Source organism: Nannobrachium achirus (assembly GCF_963921795.1).
Source record: "Nannobrachium achirus genome assembly, chromosome: 17".
In the NCBI taxonomy this organism is placed as follows: domain Eukaryota; kingdom Metazoa; phylum Chordata; class Actinopteri; order Myctophiformes; family Myctophidae; genus Nannobrachium; species Nannobrachium achirus.
In genome coordinates this window covers 34,051,650-34,071,101 of record NC_137824.1, presented here as the reverse complement: position 1 = coordinate 34,071,101, position 19,452 = coordinate 34,051,650, and the positions used below count along the sequence as shown (strand labels likewise).

Sequence of the window (19,452 nt, the reverse complement as noted above, 5' to 3'; positions counted from 1 at the left end):
CACCTCTTCGGTCTCTCACCCCCTAGCACTCCTCTCTCCAACGTATCACTTCTTGTCCTCTATTTTGATATGCTATAGTATGCACATCTTTGTTGGTTAATATGGTTTATATTTAGTTATTAATGTGGTTGTCATAGGCCAGTGTTTCTCAACCTTTTTTCTGCATGGGCACACTTTTCATGACCCAAGAATTATGGGCACACCAACATAATACGGGGGTGTAAATATCATCACTGTCGGGAAGAAACCTTGTATCTCCAAGTTTCAAATGTGTACGTTTCTTTGCAAAGTAAAGCCCTGCTTCATCATACAAGGCCGTCGCACAACAGTAGTGAAAACAGCTGATCTACAAGCACACAACGCCTCGCACCGCGAGGCGTTGTGTGCTTGTAGATTGGCTGTTTTCACTAGTTTAAAATATAATTTTTAAAATGATAAATACAATACTGGCTTTCAAGCAGTTTCAAGGGGCACACTTGATCCTTCTCAAGGGCACACCAAAGGTCCCCAGGCACAGTGGTTGAGAAACACTGCTCCAGCCTATGGCATAGGCAACACACTATTGTATTCGTTCAGAGAATGTTTTTTCCCAGCAAAGTGATCCTGTGTTTTCTAAACTTTCTGAGTGATGTTATCCAGGTTGGGCGGCTGCACAACAAAACTGAAGCTTTTGGTCATTCTTCACTATCATGTTTCTTAACTATCACAATCTATCTAACAATTTATACCAGTAAGACTCCCTAATCGGGAGATAAGTGACCGTTGGTCGCTTATCTCCACAAATAGGCCAAAAGTTTGTTTTACCAATTATTACACTCTATGTGAACATTTACATCAACAAATCCCAAGTACTGGTTTTTAGGGGTGCTGAGTGTGGCGCAGCAGCGTGTCATGCATTTTCTGCAGGGCCTTGTCAATGGCTTTGTGTTCTTGCTGCTTTTTGTTGTTGTTGATCCTCTGGAAGCAGCTGTCGGTAGGACCATATATGGATTCTGTTAGTGTGGATCTCCTAACAGGGCATCATCTGGGATACAATCCCTTTTATGCCCATATATGGAGATCCCTAACATAATCCCTTTCATGCCCATATATGGAGATCCCTAACAGAATCCCTTTTATGCCCATATATGGAGATCCCTAACAGCATCCCTTTTATGCCCATATATGGAGATCACTAACAGCTAACAGAATCCCTTTTATGCCCATATATGGAGATCCCTAACAGAATCCCTTTTATGCCCATATATGGAGATCCCTAACAGAATCCCTTTTATGCCCATATATGGAGATCCCTAACAGAATCCCTTTTATGCCCAGTTGGTTGCTAGGGTAAAAAAACATGGTTGCTATGGTAAACAGTTGGTTGCTAGGGTAAACAGTTGGTTGCTAGGGTAAAACCATGGTTGCTAAGGTGGTTGCTAACGTACACTAACAGACCAGCAACAACAGACTGTTGCCACAGCAACGTACACATGTGGTGTGATGTCATACTGAAGATATATGACATCACACCGTACACAAACAAAGGTGTGACGTGTGACGTGTGACGGACGGACGGCCGGTGGAGGTTTTCATAGTAAACTGCTCCCTGACGGTCGCAATTAGATATCATAATATCTAATATAAATGGTAAGACAGAATTTGTTTTCCCGGCGGGAAACAACACTTGCAATTTCCCAGAATTGCATCTTTCTAGTTTACATTGTTTGTTTTTGATTTCCCACTAATGCTTTTTATTTCGATACATACACAGTAGTTAGACATTTGATGTTTATAAAAAATAGGAATTAAATTCCAAAAAGGTAGCACATCCCCAATGTTTAAATCAGGAGGACAAAGTACTCACATTTCCACTTATTTATTGGCACACACCAAAAAGGAACGCTTACGCGTTTCGGCTAAGAGCCTTCGTCAGAGCTCTTAGCCGAAACGCGTAAGCGTTCCTTTTTGGTGTGTGCCAATAAATAAGTGGAAATGTGAGTACTTTGTCCTCCTGATTTAAACATTGGGGATGTGCTACCTTTTTGGAATTTAATTCCTATTTTTTATGTATATTTGACTTTAGGTCTAGCACTCCATTGAGAAAACCATTGCTGATGCGCACCTTCTTTTTCTTATACATTTGATGTTTACTTTGATGTTTGACTTATTTGCACTGTACTACTATTGTGTAGTTGTTTGTTAACTAGAGTTCACGCCATTTACAATTGTACTGTATGTCGTTCTGAATAAGTGCCAGCTAAATGCCTGAATTGAAGATTGTAAATTGTCTATAGTTTGCCAGCATCCTAATTATAGTTGGCAGGTACAGGATTAGATACAGTATATCAGACAGAGCTGTTGACGGCCGGTTTCTTAGCACCAAAGTCACTCTGAAAGCTGTGACTTTCTGATGGGAGGAGAGGTGCAAATAGGACCCTAGGGAAGTAGTTTGGAACAGGGGGGGTGCGGAGCCCGGCGGCCCTTAAGAAAATAATTGTGATGGTCCACAGACAGTGCTTTCACGATAATTGGCTAACAAAAAGGCTGTGGTTGTTTAACAATATTTACTTCTAAAATAGGCCTATTTTCTACCCCATTCTTCCCATTATTATATGATGAAGGATATAGGAAATTGTGCTGGTGGTTTAGGCTAGGCTATTTACTGTGGCATTCGACCTGGGTTGTCGATCAGATCACAACAAAAGAAGGCAAGGTGGAGTTTTCATCTTAAATATTAATTAATGAATAACTCTCAGACTTTCTCACGAGTATCTCAAGGATCATTCAATGTCGCAAGATAAAATACAGCCATACTCAATGCTTGTATCGAACAAAACAGTAGTCCTTGATTAAAGGCTTAGAGATTTGTCAGCTAATGTAGATAGATTATTACACGTACTGCTTCTGTTTGCCTGCCACCGGACATCATTAATCATTTAAGCATTATATACTTCATTGTACCGTGAATGTCTGATGAAAACTGCAGATCTACATGTTGTGTTATGGAGAGGAGAGGAGCAATACTTTGACGCCTTGACCCCTGCATACAGTATACCTGTAAATAGAATTCTAAATGTCACCGTTTCAGAGAGAAATGCTTCTCATAGGACCAGCGGCAGACATATTAACTGCATCTGTTATTTCCTCCCATGCTAATGTGACATGATGCGCTCTTGGCGTTCTGTCGGAGGTGCTTGAGGTCTGTGCAGCCCCAGCGCACCAGGTCATCAGTTGGCTCTCAGCAGAACTTATGAGGCTCTTCTGCGCAAATTGCCGCTGGCACCCTGCTCTTAAGGGTAATGAAAAGCTGTCATTTGATTGGCCTGACTGAATCCACCTGCAACACACCCACTGACAATATATTAAGTGAAGAACGCTCTTGTCATAAATTGGACCAATTTATCGCAACAAATGGAATGCAGTTCTGCCCTTAAAGCTAAATAACACTTTGCTAGAGGTTTAGGTTGTATAGTTACACTGCTCTCATGTAACTCTAAATACCGGTGAGATATCTTCAACAGTTTCTCTTGATTAAAAAAACATGATAATTCAAACGTATTCTCCCCGTTGACTTGCATTGCTCCATGAAACAGGTCTTAAAGCACTCTTTTTTTTAGAACTCAAATGAACTTGAACAAAGCGGGATTCTGACAACGCATAACGTTACAAAGCCTGACGCTGCATTTCCTCCGAATAAAAATGTCAACTAAAACTTCCAGGTGATTTTACTATTCCGCATTGAGCAGTGTGTGAAGGCCATTTTCTGCCGACTCAGCGCCGTCCAATTTGCATGGCGATAGGCTGGGAAGCGCTCATGACTCATCCTCGCTAGCGCGCTGCACAGAAGGCTGTGCTCCGCGTCGGCATGGCGCAAAAACATACATGACCGACTGTCAACCTGTCATCCCTGTCTGCCAGAAACGTTTTATGCTGCGCAGGGGTCGTCAGTATGTCCGTGGCTAATACTAAAGGCCCTTTTCCACCGGCAGTGATAACGATGACGATAGCCATAACATATCACAGCGATAATTATGCCTTCACATTGATGTCCGATAAAGTTATCGGACATCAATGTGAAGAGGCGCCAATTAACAGCCGCTAGCGCAGAGCGCACCTCGAGCTGTTTGTCAGAGACCCAGTTCCATATCACTGTGATCTTAACCACATCGTTGTTGATCCTAACGATGTAGTTGTCGGCTATCGTTGTCTGTATCGGTGTTGGGTGGATGCTGCCGATCCACTTCAATTGAAAACCCACTTTTTTAAATTGTTATCGTCATCGTTATCGCTGCCGGTGGAAAAGAGCCTTAAGCCTTGTCCGTGGCAGATTTCTTTCTGTCCATGCCAACATTTTCTGTTTTACACACAATTATAATGTTCTTATTTTGGTTATAAGACCCGATTCCTCAAGTCTCAAGGTTTTCTTCAGAATATATATGACATTGATTTACAACGGCACTATGGCACATTATGAGTCCACTAGTACTTGTGGTCCGCAAACGTTTTATTTGCAAGGACCACCATAACTCTACCATTTGGTTCCATTTGTACACTGTCAGAGTTACAGACCTGTCCTGGGCTATCTCATGTGTTTCTGGTAGTAACGCTCATTTTGTATGTGGCAAAGATTGAATTTTGACAATAAATGACCACCATACTCCAAGTCAACATGGCGACGACCAGTGTCAAGAGGGGGAGTCCCTCTTTAGCAGGTCTTTCAGTCCAAGTGTATCAAAAAATCACCTCGGTTAAGGTGGAGACGACCTCCCGTTGGTCCGACCAGGTTAACATTCACCAGGTTAGCATTCACCAGTGTCAGCAGGTTAGCATTTTCACCAGGTTAGCATTCTTTTGGCACCTCTGCGCAGACAATCACAAGTTTCCGCTGCCTTAACCGAGGTACTTTTTTGATACAATCGGACTGAAAGACCTGCAAAAGAGGGAGTTCAAGAGGGGTGTGAGAATGCTTTGACCAGTGTGGTGTGTGTATGGTACACTATGGTACAGTACCTGGAGCTCCGGTATGACGGGACCCCGCTCGGCACACGCCCCCGTGTATCTGGGCAGAGGCGAGGGCAGCACCAGCGGGTACGGACTCACGACGCTCCGGACGTCGCACTTGGGCAGCGCCGCCTCCTCCCGGGCCATGGTCACATGGTCCAGGACCAGGAAGTTGTTGTTGGGGGTCCAGATGGGGATCGTCTGAGGCAGGAAGGGTGGCCGCTGGAACATGAGGGTCATGGACATGGCCCCCGAGGTCACCAGGTCAAAACTACAGGTTCAAGAACAACAACAGAACAGAGGAGATGTGACTGTGAGCATGACAACACTACTGAACCACTGTGCGTGTGTGTGTGTGTGTGTGTGTGTGTGTGTGTGTGTGTGGGTGTGTGTGTGTGTGTGTGTGTGTGTGTGTGTGTGTGTGTGTGTGTGTGTGTGTGTGTGTGTGTGTGTGCGTGTGCGTGTGTGTGTGTGGAGATAATCTCACGACCACATTTGTTGTACACAATGACACAGAAGTTCCGTACCTTCACTAATTAACACAGTGGTTCTCAACCTGTGGGTCGGGACCCCCAGGGGGGTCCATAAATTATTTTGGGTGGTCCCCAGATGATTAACTTAATGTGCAACATTGTTTTCTCATTCAACAGTAAACAAATCAACATAAAGTTTAAAAGTATAGATCTGCACATTTTTAAGTTGACATTTTAAGGACTTTTTAATACCTCTAAAATGACAAATTAAACATTGGCAAAATTGTCAAATATTAGAGACAGAAATTGTGAAAATATCTGTAGATCTGCTATTTTCACAATAGAACTGTGTTATACAAAATGTAATGCCTCATCTCTTAGTGCTCATCAGGGTAGTTGGGTCCCCAGTTAATACATTTCCTTTTTGTTATTGTTGTAGTTTGGAAATATTTAACTTTAATTTTATGATGGATGTCAAAGGGTCTCAGGCTTACGGCTTCAGACCCAAAAGATCCTTTTGTTGACTCCCCCGGGACATCAAATTATGAATCAATAACCATATTATAGTCATTTAAAATAAGTAAAGGTGTATAGACTGCTGCCTGATATTGCTATTATTATATGTGGTGACTGTTTTTTTCTTAGAGGACCACAATGGAAATAATCCTCAGTGATATCTTGTCTGCTGTATGTTGTGGAAGTAAAGACCCACTGTCACTGCCCTTCCGCACAATAGCATTCGTTTTCCAGGTCCGTTCGGGAAAGTGGATTTGAATTCGCTCAAATAGTGGCTTCAGATCGGGTCTATAGAAACCAAGGGGCAATAAACCCCTTCGCTGGAATTGAAGCACATTTCCGGGGGTTCGTTCAGCCTGCTGTTCCTTTTAATGGCCCAGCAGATGTCGCTATTTCACCCTCTACTGCTGGCAAGACATTATAATCTCAATGTGTCTCAATGAGGTTTTGGGTGAACTTTACAGTTGATTTCATTACCTTAGTAAACCTTTTCATAAACACCTTATGTTTTCAAACTTTAGTTTTAATAAAATTAATGATAAAGTATCGTATGTCGCTAGGGTTTCTAGTTGTTACTACCGAGAGAAGACCTGCCCTCGCAGCGTTTTCAGCCAATAGCATTACTTTCCGTTTTGCATTTTGGACTGGATTTCAACCGGGTATAGAAAGATTTCAAATAAGCAAAATGGGCTTAATTTGAGGTTAAATCTATTAGAAATGGCATGACGCTATGTCCCTATCTTTTCACGTTCTATGGCAGAAACCAACAGGTGATGTGACGTCACGTCCGTTTATGTTATACGGCCTATGGTGCGTTTATGAGTGTGCAGCCACACGGTACTGTACCTGCCGTCCTGCCTGCTGACGGTGAAGCCATACTCTGGGTGCTGCAGGAAGGTGATGTTGACGCCCACCAGAGGAGAGCCGTCTTGTAACACCACACTACCTCTGATGACAGCCACACGACTAGAGACAGAGAGAGAGACAGAGAGAGAGAGAGAGAGAGAGAGAGAGAGAGAGAGAGAGAGAGAGAGAGAGAGAGAGAGAGAGAGAGAGAGAGAGAGAGAGAGAGAGAGAGAGAGAGAGAGGGTGATGATAGGGGAGAGAGAGGGGGGGTTGGTCAGAACAGAGCATCAATTGAGTATGGCAAGGTATGGAAGCTGCCATACCTTGGCTCCAGGGGGAAAAAATAAATAAAAGTACTTCTTAAAATAAATTAAAAAATGTCTCTATGACTATCTGCATTGATTATTTTGTTATAAATTCACTTTAAACTACAATGCAAATTAGAACGAAATGATTGCTTTCACCAGGTATTATATTCTCCACACTTGTATCCTCCCTAACCATTTGTCCCTATCTTGACAAATGGTTTATTCCCCGGTTCAGTAGGTCAGCACAGGCGCAATGTATTATTGTTAATTAACAGCAGCGGCATCATTAGTAATCATCAGCATCATGCCTGTTGCTAAGGTACGGCAACATGACAGGTGTCAGCAGTCATGTTGCCATTTGCTGAACTGACACCACTGGGTCAGAAATAGAGAAACAGAGAGACAGAGAGGGAGAGGTATGGAGGTTTTCCGGTTCATGGGGATTGACAGCGTGATGGTTGTGGAGACATGGGACCTCAGACGAGACGTCCTTGTAACCCGACAAGAGACAACAGCTCTATTCAACTCTCTCCCTCTCTCCCAGACAGCCACCACTTCCTGCCTGGCACCCGCAACAAACCTGCCAGGGTTGGCCAGCGGACAAGCGCCATAAATACAGCCGACGCTCGCAGCGACATGTCACATAAAGAAATACCCTTTTAACACACGCACACATGCATGCAAGCACACAAACGCACACGCACCGTTCTATCTTGAGTGTCTTAATTAGCCACGCCCACTGCCACACGCATCGCGGAACGTTTCGAAGCATTCCCGCTGATATTTCCGGTAAAGTGTGAAATAGGCTGTTTAAACTGGGGGGGGGGGGGGGAACAGTCGAACCGATAAAATGGAGACAGATGGATTTAGGATGACTCACACACACACACACACACACACACACACACACACACACACACACACACACACACACACACACACACACACACACACACACACACACACACACACACACACACACACACACACACACACACACACACACACACACACACACACACACACACACACACACACTGATGGATACTATCTGCTCCGCCGGGAGGAGACAGCAGGGTTGCTCTGCGTGACCGCGTCGGCCCCGTTTGTTACTTTTGGCCCCCGAAAGCACGCCATCGATTTCCCCTTCCGAAAAAACAACGTCATGCACATAATTAATTTATTTGTTTATTGTAAAAGTGAGCGAGGCGAGGCGGGGGTTTGGAACAGGGTCAGTGGGAGGGTGTACCCGGCCATTTCTCAGCGCGACACATCACTTCTCTTCTTCTTTTTTTTTCTCCTTTTTTTCTGGTCCGAAACTTTCTGGGTCACGGTGCCAACAAGATATATTCCCCTCCTCATCTCTGGCGTGCCGGCCGAGAGGGCACTGAAATATTTATGGGGACACCTTTATGAGTGGTGTGTTACCGCGTGACACACACCAACATAAATATAGCAGGAAACAAACAGCGGCCGCTTGTACTCTGACACTAAGACAGGCTGAGGACCATGTACTGTACCAGCATGCACTGGGCTCTGGTCCCTGAAGGAACACAGGGATCCAGTCCCTGGAGGAGCACGCACGTGTCCGCGCGCACACGCACGCACACACACACACACACACACACACACACACACACACACACACACACACACACACACACACACACACACACAAACACACAAACACACACACACACACACACACACACACACACACACACACACACACACACACAGGTTTGTACTATACTCGTGAGGACGTCCGACATTTTAGGAAGACGATTCTATGAACGGCAATCTTTCGCTTTTTGTTTTTGGACCGTAAGTCCATCATAGTAAAAAAAAAATTGATCTACAAGCCCACAACGCGCTCTGGGCTTGCAGATCGGCTATTTTTGGGTGCACAACCTCGGCGTGGCAACGAAGCATACATCAGGCATATACTGTAACTCTGACATATATTTTCGTCCATGCCCTTGAACTTCTTTGCGTATTTTTTATATTTTGAAAAAGAAAAAAATCAAAAGGCCATCTACATCGACGCGGTGTGAGCTTGTAGATTTGATTTTTTTTTTTTTTTTTTAAATAGTAGAAAAAGGCAAAGAAGTTTAGCGATAAGGGGAAAGGCATGGATGAAAATCTAGCTCTGCATCTCTAACCCCATTAGCCTAACCTCTAAAGGCCTTATCATAGTCCATTAAGGTGATAGCTCATCACCCCACCCTGGTGTAGTTTTATAGCTATCTCCTAAAGAGGTGAAAAGCTATCTAGGTGATAGCTAGAAAACTACACCAGGGTGGGGTGATGAGCGATCACCTTGGGCTATGATAAGGCATTAAATGTCTAACCCTAACCCCAACCTCAATCTTTCCTTCATTAACTCTAAATCACAAACACGCACACACTCATTGCCACAGACACATGCTAATGAAATGCATGCTCTAGGCTTGGGGGGTGTATATATATACAGTACCTTCCTACTTTCCTGACATTTCACCAGGGTGTACGGTGATATGATGGTATTTGTGTAAAAAATGAATTAAGAGCTGAGCTTCTGGTGATAGAAGTCACTGTATCATGTATGACATTATCTAGCCTGTGTGTAATAGGCAATTAGCCTACTTTAAGACTAGTCTTGCTGGGGTTAACCACTTTCAACCTGGCGTCAGATCAGCTATTTTAGATCTGTTCACTATTTGTCGTACAATGAAGTAGTACTGTATATAGGGCTTAGGTGGTTTGACACGTCTTGCTGGCTTTAAATACTTAAGGCCCATAGAATAATGAATAGCTAGGAAATAAATAAGCAGCCTTCTCCCTGCATACCATCAGTGATCTGAATGGAGATGATGTGGGCTGGTCTGGTGACAGACTGGCAGCTGAATAAATTCATAAATCGCTTTTGTAGTTGGATGTTATCTGGCAATGTTTTCAATATCCCATGCCTGGTCATCTTTAATTGCTTAAACCGATAGACTTACCAGCCTTTATTTTATACCTACAAATAATTATTTTATTGGCTATCAGTTTAATAGAAAGTGCAGCTTTGTTTTTAACGGGATTGACAATCATGGAACATTTTAAATCAAAGAATACCATAATACCGTCTTATTATTTACATCAACTCAGTTGGCATGGCAATAATATATTGAAGCCGAAATTGATACCTCGATTGGCATGCACACTCAGACGCACTCACGCATACGCACACTTGCACGCACACTCGCACACACACTTATACTTACAAACACTTTGTTGCACACATGTACAGTATACTGGCAACGACTGGCATGCACACACAGACGCACAACAACGTTCTCAACACCTGAAAGAGTGGGCGTTTTAAAAGGGGTTAATAAACATGTACCGTATCAGTATGTGCGCTTGTGCGCGTACAGGATGACTCAAGGACACGGTTATGAAAGGAAATTGTTATGCACATCCATTGTAGACGCTGGTGTGTAGGACAAAAACATATACATAACAAGAACAAAAGACGTCCGCACTTCCTCGGTGCAGTCTTCTTTTATTTCTTTTCAAGGACACGGGCGCACACACAAAAGATATGCGAACAAACACACGCGCACATGCATCGTCGGCACGCATCCCACACAAAAACACTCCACAATGCATGGAGCCAGTGTTGATTTTGTCGACTAAAACTGTGATGAAAAATGTTTGTCGACTGCGTTTTTTTTCACTGACGAAAACTAAATAAAAACTAAATAAAATCTAAGCTGTGATGACTAAAACTAAGACTAAATATATTGACAATTTCGTCAACAAAATAAAAACTAGACTAAAACGTTAGGGAGGGACTAGTGGTCATTTTTTGTTTGGTTGCTCTCAGGTGTTGTGTGCTGAAAATAGCAGATCTACAAGATCTACATATCTTGTAGATATGCTATTTTCAGCACACAACCAAGTGTAAAATCGGTCATTGGGGTGCCATCAAGGCCTGCCAAAATACATTTCAGTTGACTAAATCAACTGTAGATTTAGTCGCCTAAAAACATATGATATTTAGACGACTAAAATTAGACTAAAACTAATACTTTTCAGGTGACTAAATTATGACTAAAACTAAATGACATTTTATTCAAAAGACTTATGACTAAATCAAAATTTGCTGTCCAAAAACAACACATGCATGGAGCGCAAACAACAAGCCTCTCACCTGGTGTCGAAGGGCACCTCTCCGGGCAGGGTGTGCGTGGCGGTCTTGCCCAGCAGGAAGCGCACGCGCTGGTAGAAGCTGTGCGTGTGCGGGCTGGCGGCGGGCGCGGGGGGCGCGGTGGGGGGCGGGCCGTTCCTCTGCAGCAGGGCCAGCGGGTCGGCGGAGCCCTGGCACAGGGCGTCAGAGCCACAGCTCACCTGCTCACAGCAGTCTGGGTCCACACAGTCCACCAGGCCATCTGAAACACACACACACACACACAGAGATTTGGAGGACCCCTTGTAGTAACTCTGAGGACCCCCTAGGGGTCCAGGACCCCCTGTTGAAGACGCCTGCGTTATAGTATTTTGAATAAAATTGAATTTAGTTTTAGTCGTATTTTAGTCATCTGAAATGTTTTAGTGCTATAGTCTAGTTTTAAAGTCTAAATATCGTTATAGATGCTGGTCGACTAAATCTACAGTTGATTTAGTTGCGCTCTGAAAATAGCTGATCTACAAGCTCACAACGCGTTGCAAAAAACGAATTCGTATTATTATAATTCTGAGGAAATCGACATTCTAGAAGGTTGTTGAGTGAGGAAAAAAGCCATTTTCATGACCGTCTCTGAAGTCTGAAGTTTAAATCTACCCATGAAGGTGGATTCTGTTTTTCAAAGGGAATGGAGTGGTTTCTTGCCATTTGTGAGTTTCTGCAAAAATACTCTCCATTCTCCATAAAGATTTGAAAGGCAAAACAGGGAAAGAAACCTCTGGAAAAAAATGCTTTTGGAGGACATTTTCATGAAAAGAGCAGTAAAACCTGAAGACTTGAAACGGCACATATGTAAATGCTCAATCCTAACCTGTTTTCCAAAATTGTAGGTTTAACGGTTCCTAACTCCTTTATCTTTTAAATCATTAAAACAACAATTTCTCTTGGGTGGAGCTGGGAAATTGTCCTCATGCACAATGTCCATTTCTCAAATTCTACTATACTTGTGGGTGACCAGCTTTTAGAGCAGGGTTCCCCAATAGGCGGCCTGTGGGCCATTTGCAGCCCACGGGGGGGTTCTGTCCGGCCCCCACCAACCGCAGTCAAAAATAAAAAATATATATATTTTGGTGGAGTAGTGAAAGTTACAGGTATGATGGGTGCGATATGAAACGTAAGCTTACCATAATCACAGTAATCCTTAATCATTTTCAATCATATTCAAGGGCTTTTGGAGAGAAATGAGACAGACACAGAGTACTGCAGAGGGAAAGTGTGTGTGTGTGTGTGTCTGTGTCCAGCTGATGCCAGTAAGTAGTTGACAGCCCCTTGTTAATGGATCAAAGGAAGGCAAGCACTGTCAACTAGCTGCTGTTAATACAGATGCATACTTTTCAAGCAGACTGGTTAATTGGTTCTTAACTTATTTTGTTTCAACTTTAAGGAGTGTATTTCTCATAATAATTATAATAATGGTGGTATAAGAGCAGCAACAACACTAGTATATCTTAACGCTGGAGTAGCGGGAACGCCTTCGTCACCCCCCACAATGATCTGGCCCTCGGCTTGGTACCCTAGACATAATTCTGCCCTTGGAGAAAACGAATTGGGGAACCCTGTTTTCGAGTGTCAGCCCTGAGATTGGGGTGTCGGAGTTCGATCCTCCGGCTGGGTCATACCAAAGACTATACAACACACACACACACACACACACACACACACACACACACACACACACACACACACACACACACACACACACACACACACACACACACACACACACACACACACACACACACACAGCATCAAGGGGTTGGATTGGGGGGAATAGGTCCCTGCGACATACTAGCGTTATGTCCAGGGGATATACTTGTATATGACTGGGAATGTTCTTGTACATCAAGCCGCCTCATGCCGCATGGCTAAGACACAAATGTTATTTATCGTTGTTGTCGGGTGGAAACCTTGTATGTCCAAAACCGTTCGTTTTGTATTTATCATTTTAAAAATGAATTAAACTAGTGAAAAAGGCTGATCTGCAAGGCGTTGTGTGCTTGTAGATCTGTTGTCTTCACTTGGAGATAGGAGGTTTCTGCCCGACAGTGACTTTATGCAGATGCGTTTGATGTTTACCTGGTGTCCTAGTTACTTTGTAGAACTTAATTGTTTTCTTTGCGCTCTACTTAAGTACAGTAAGTGGCCATTTACGCTGCCATTTGTTGAACAGGTTCATGGCATGTACTCTGATCTTACACTTCCAAGTCACTCTGGGTAAGAGCATCTGCTAAATGCCTTAATTGTAATTGCACAGCAAGAGTTGACATGTAAATTACCCCACACAGACTTAAATGCACGTGTCGCATACGCACCACACAGAGTTGACAAAGCACACACACACACACACACACACACACACACACACACACACACACACACACACACACACACACACACACACACACACACACACACACACACACACACACACACACACACATTCACGCATGAGACACAGCACACACACACACGTGCGACAAGCAAATTATGAGGTGGTTCGTTTGTTGCAAACAAGCCGTCCACTTAAATCTGCACTGTTCATTTAATCAAGACATTAAACAGTTATTAAACACAGGCAGCGGGGAGAGTGAGACAGTGCGATATGGGGGGAGAGAGGGATAGTTAGCAGAGGGAGAAGGTCACGTGCACGCACACACGCACGTCGCACGCAGGCACACACACACACACGCGCACAGTGTAAGAGCTGTCCAGACGTACAGATTTGTAGAGCTGGTCAGTGAGCCATGGACTCCACACATCACTCTCATCACACTCAGCAGACTCCATCAAATGTGAACGACACGGACGCATCGTGAAAACATCACGCGGCCACAAATCACACCCATATCGCCGGTGTCGCTCCACTGGGCCTTTTCACGGCAGCCATATTGACATAAATATAGTGCCATTGTGTAATGTCACTCCCTTCACAGGTGTTACCAATGATACTAATTATCCACAGGAACCCAGGACACTAGTGCCCGTATCCTGGGGCAAACTGTTGCCCAAAATAGTGTAGTGTGGTATAGAGGGAATAAAGGAATGGGCCAAGGACAATAAGAACTAGAAGCAGTGCTCTTCCGAGCACAGGTCTCCACCAGGCCACACAAATCGGCCTGTTATAGCGCCACCATTAGGGCCATTTGAAAACTTTGGGGCAGAGGTTCTGAATTGGCATCCAGGGAGTGTGTGTGCTCATTTTGGCAGCGACCGGGCCAACGGCGCCGGAGATTAGCTGTACACAAACTGGGAGGACGAATCGGCCTGTTATAGCGCCACCATGAGGGCCATTTGAAAAATTTGGGGCAGAGGTTCTGAATTGGCATCCAGGGAGTGTGTGTGCTCATTTTGGCAGCGAACGGGCCAACGGCGCCGGAGATTAGCTGTACACAAACTCAGGACGAATGGGCCTGTTATAGCGCCACCATGAGGGCCATTTGAAAAATTTAGGGCAGAGGTTCTAGATTGGCATCCAGGGAATGTGTGTGCTCACTTTGGCAGCGACCGGGCCAACGGCGACTGAGATTAGCTGCACACAAACTGCGAGGACACACACACGGACGGACACACGGACACACGGACGGACGCACGCACGGACGGACGGACGGAGGGGAAAACATACTCTCCCCTCAGCCTTCGGCTGGTGGAGACAATAATAGATAACATGGATAATAATATGGACACCACAATTTAGAGGGAGTATTTCTTTTGTTGTTGTGGTTGTACATTTGCACAAACCTGACAATTGTCCGCTGCATTTAATCCTAACTGTTTGGAGCAGTGGGCGCAAACGGATCAGTGGTGGAAAAAGTACTCACATTTTATACAGTACTTAAGTAAAAGTATCAATACTGTAATGTATAAATACTCTGTTACAAGATAAACTCCAGAATTCAAAATGTACTCAAACAAAAGTATTTGTATCAAAATGTACTTAAAGTACAAAAAGTAATAATAGCATGATAGTATAAGTAATAATAATCCAAATCTGCAAAGTAACTAGTAACTTAAGCTTTCAAATAAACGTAATTGAGTAAAAGTACCATATCTGTATCCGAGATGTAGTGGCGTATAAGTAAAAGTTTTGGAAATAGGAAATACTAAGTAAGTAAAGTACAAATACCTCAAAATTGTACTTAAAGCTGTACTGTGGAAGCTGCTCAACTAGTGGTCAGTAGCGGTATTGCTTTTTTCGGCCGGAGTCGCCGCGGACCACCGGAACGGGGGTCCGCGGACCACCGCGGCTGTCGCGAGCACCTCCGCCTCGCCGATACGATTCCGTAGAGCCGTCTCCCATCATTTTTAGACCAGGATTGAGGGAGTAGCAAGCAAGATTCCTTCACCAATGTAAACACAGTTGCTGAGGGAAGCTACTTCCTTTAGAGACAGCAGGACTCGCTGTGATTGGCCGGTGGTGTATGATCGGCGCTGTGATTGGCCGGTAGTGTATCATGTGGGAGATGACATCATTTTGCCGGGAAATTCTCCCCCCCTCACAACTCATAGAAAACATATAAAGAGAAGGCTTCAGAAGCTGAAAATAACAGAGTGGGGGTTCTAACACTTTAGCGATTTAACAGTTAGGACAATTTTAAGATTTGTTTTATAAAAAAAGTTACATGGTATAACTTTAAGTAAATGTACTTAGTTACTTTTTTACACTACTTTGCTTCAATACATATAGGGGCCAGGGCACGAACCAGGGACCTTCTGTATCCCAGGCTCTACCTACTCAGGTACCACCCTTTGTCAAGTCCCGCCCGTTGTCCCGCCCCTCTTCACACCCATTGGTTGCTGTGTCTTGGTGGGACATTCAGTGGGACACTCCATCCACTACCATTTTAATTCAGTTGCTTCGTATTGTTATTCTGTGTGTTTAATTCTAATTTCAAACTTGGTTTCAGCAAAATGGATCTGCTCAGTGGCAGTATAGTGACTCAGCATGTTTTTAAATGTTTTTATTTCTCCAAAAAATATGTTTTAGCAAATTCAGCATAAAAAAGGCGGAACCAGGGCGGGACAAGGCAGATAGAGCCTGCTGGTTGGTCAGTCAGGGTCCAACCAGAAGGCTAACAAAGGGTGAATTCAGACATGGTCGCCTCAGGTGGACTCATTCAGTCAGCTAAGTATACACTGTAGGATTTAAGTGGTTAAATCCTACAGAGACCTATACACTTTGTTGTTAATTCCTATCATTGGTAACACCTACACAGCTATTCCTGTCAATATGGCTGCTGCGAGGTCTATTGTGCTGAATAAAAAGTTCATGGTAAACAATGAGCTGGTCGGGGGGCAGCGGGGGGGCTGAGGGGCGCCGGCGCCGGCTGGCATTTCTGTTTCCCCATTTCACGGCCGCGTGTGAAAAGGCAGGAAATGGAGCTGACATTTAAATGTATCTGACCGCCGAGACCAGGGGAGTGAAAGGCCAACAATAGTCTATTATAACCCGGTTAGACCGGGAACGTATGCTGTCCTTGATAGATTTTAACCGCTTTAACCATCGTTTTATGCTTTAACCAGTGAAAAACAGCAGATATACAAGCTCACAGCGTGGCACCGAGTGCCGCGCTGCGAGCTTGTAGACCTGCTGTTTTTGAAAAATCGATCAAAATGCGTGAAAGTCTTTGAATATGCCGACCCGATTCTATAAACGTCTTCGAAGTCCTTCTTCGAAATCGGTGGTTCTCAAACTTTTTCATGTCAAGGACCACCAAAATTACATGTATTTTGGCCGCGGACCCCATCTCAAAATATGTTGTTCCAGGGACCCCCCCAGAGGCAAAGATTTGAGTTACAAAAGTTTGCTTTGAAAAAAATATATATTCAAAGATTTGCAAACATTTTCACGATAAAAAAATAAAATAGCAGATCTACAAGCTTGATCTGCTATTTTTCAATAGATAAAGTATAAACTAATCCCAGGTCCTAACGGGATAACCTCAGTGCGGTGGAGGAGCGCAGCGCGGCGGCCTATATTTCAACAAGACGACGCACCACTTCACATTCACAGCATAACATTAATTGCATTTTTATTCTTTTGTTCTCGCAAAAGGAACGCGGGACAAAAGAGACATACTGTAGATTATTCCGAGGGTATTGTCCTTGACGGGGGAACGCATTATTATGCTGTCCTATTTTCTATGATTACTGCAGCCCCGGCTCAGAAAAACTGCAAAGTGGTTTATTTTCTCCCCCACCCCACCCCCCAAGTATGTATAAGCTAAGTAACAGTGATTGGGTTATATAGATATAAAGGGTTCTGGTTTTTAAATATGCAAGCGTTTTTTTTTATGCGATTAAGCTGGACGGGGGAAATGTGAAAGTCTTGCGATATCAGTAGGGAAATGTTGATTCTTGTGGCAAATATTTATTTAATTCATCAAGGGAATTGCGTAATAACTTTTATATGGATGTTGCATTTTTTAAAACTCTTTCATATATGTATGAGAGAGTGCGGGCGTGTGCGTATATTGTGTGTGTGTGTGGGTGAGCGCGCGTGAGAGAGAGAGAGAGAGAGAGAGAGAGAGAGAGAGAGAGAGAGAGAGAGAGAGAGAGAGAGAGAGAGAGAGAGAGAGAGGAGTAGACTGTCAGCCTTGACAATCAGCACTTTGGAGTCTTTTCTTTGATGAAAACAGGATCACGTCGGCCATCTCTCCCATCCAGAAAGGGGGGAATAATTGAGCAGCTCCTCAAAAACCTTGTCTTTATTCTGTGATTGCATATGATAGCATCTCTCTCCGTCTATCACACTCATTCGCTCATACCCTTCAGATGCAAGTAGGCAACATCACAGTCTGATGATTGTCTGAGACAGGGGCGTCAATTGGGTATGGCAGGGGTATGCAGCTGCCATACCCTGGGTCCAGGGGGGAAAATAAAAGTTACTTTTAAATATAAATCCATGCATGTCTCTTTGTCTATCTGTGCTGGTTGTTGTTAAATTACATTAAAATAACTACAAATGCAAGATGTAACAAAATGGTCACTTTAACAAGGTATTATAATTATGCACAGGTGCAATTCATTATTATTAATTGTGGCACGTTTAATAACATGCCAAGTTTAGCTGCACTTGAACAACCGTTCTAGGCTGCCATATCCTAGCCTCGCAAGCCATCCCGAGTTACGTCATCACCAATGTGCTTCCTTTCTCGGTCTGGTATCCCTCCCATCGAGTCTCTTTATGAGAATTTGGGTTCTCAATTTCCAATCAAAAGGCTGCATTTTGAGCGAACCCGCCTCACACCGCTCCTGATTGGTCGAGCGGCTGCCACAGCTCTCGAATTTTGTAAACAAACATGGCGGACCCCATGTCCGATGCGAGTTCACAAATCTCAAATAAAAGCTGCATTAAGCGAAGTTTTATCTGAAATCAACTGCATCTCATAACTTAAAAACGAACAACAGTTTGCACCTTTGGAATTTCTGTCTGGAAAAGACATATTTGATGTTCTCCCGACGATGTTTTGATGCGCTGATGACTACTGAATGGACCTGTCAGTCAAAGTGAGTAACTACATCATCGCATAATGCATCGTCTATGGAGAACTCTCAGACTCTCCTTTTGGAGAGTCTGGCTGTTGCGAGGCTAGCCATATCCAGCCCAAGACACCGTAGAAACGGACACCAGTCATGTTGCCATACCTTAGCTTTTTTCTGAACTGACGCCACTGGTCTGAGACAGAGAGAGAGAGAGAGAGAGAAAGAGAACACGCAGCACAGTACAGTAAGGTACAGCATGTGCATCATTATTGCGTACGTGGGAAGAGAACGCGAAAGACGGAAACACAAAGGAAAGTGTGAGCAGACTGCGTGCGGGCTTTGTTAGTCAGACCGAGGCATTATAATCAACCCCAAAGTGGTGGGGGGGAGAAAGACGCAAATGTGCCTTTATGCACGGAAGGCACGTTCCTTCCTCCAGGAGAGTTCATCTATATTCATGCGCCGCATCATAAGAATGTAAAGAGGAAAACAAAATAATTATGGGGGGCAAGGCGGAGGGGAGGGGGAGCCATTTGTTTTCTTTCACACCGAGGACAATTACCTCTCTCACCGGTACGCCGCTGCCACCGCCCTCAGCCCTCCACCCAGCCTCTCACCTCCACCCCCCCTC

General features: G+C 44.0%; 1 protein-coding gene across 1 annotated transcript in view; it reads right to left on the bottom strand.

Moving 5' to 3' along the window:
* Positions 1-19,452, bottom strand: part of tenm1 (teneurin transmembrane protein 1) — a gene marked incomplete at both ends in the record, with an annotated part of 491,087 nt that overhangs the window by 178,260 nt on the left and 293,375 nt on the right. Inside the window, 3 exons of the mRNA XM_080745426.1 lie at positions 4,993-5,254; positions 6,819-6,938; positions 11,307-11,544. Coding sequence (XP_080601552.1) covers positions 4,993-5,254; positions 6,819-6,938; positions 11,307-11,544 — 620 coding nt within the window. The remainder of the gene's footprint in view (positions 1-4,992; positions 5,255-6,818; positions 6,939-11,306; positions 11,545-19,452) is intronic.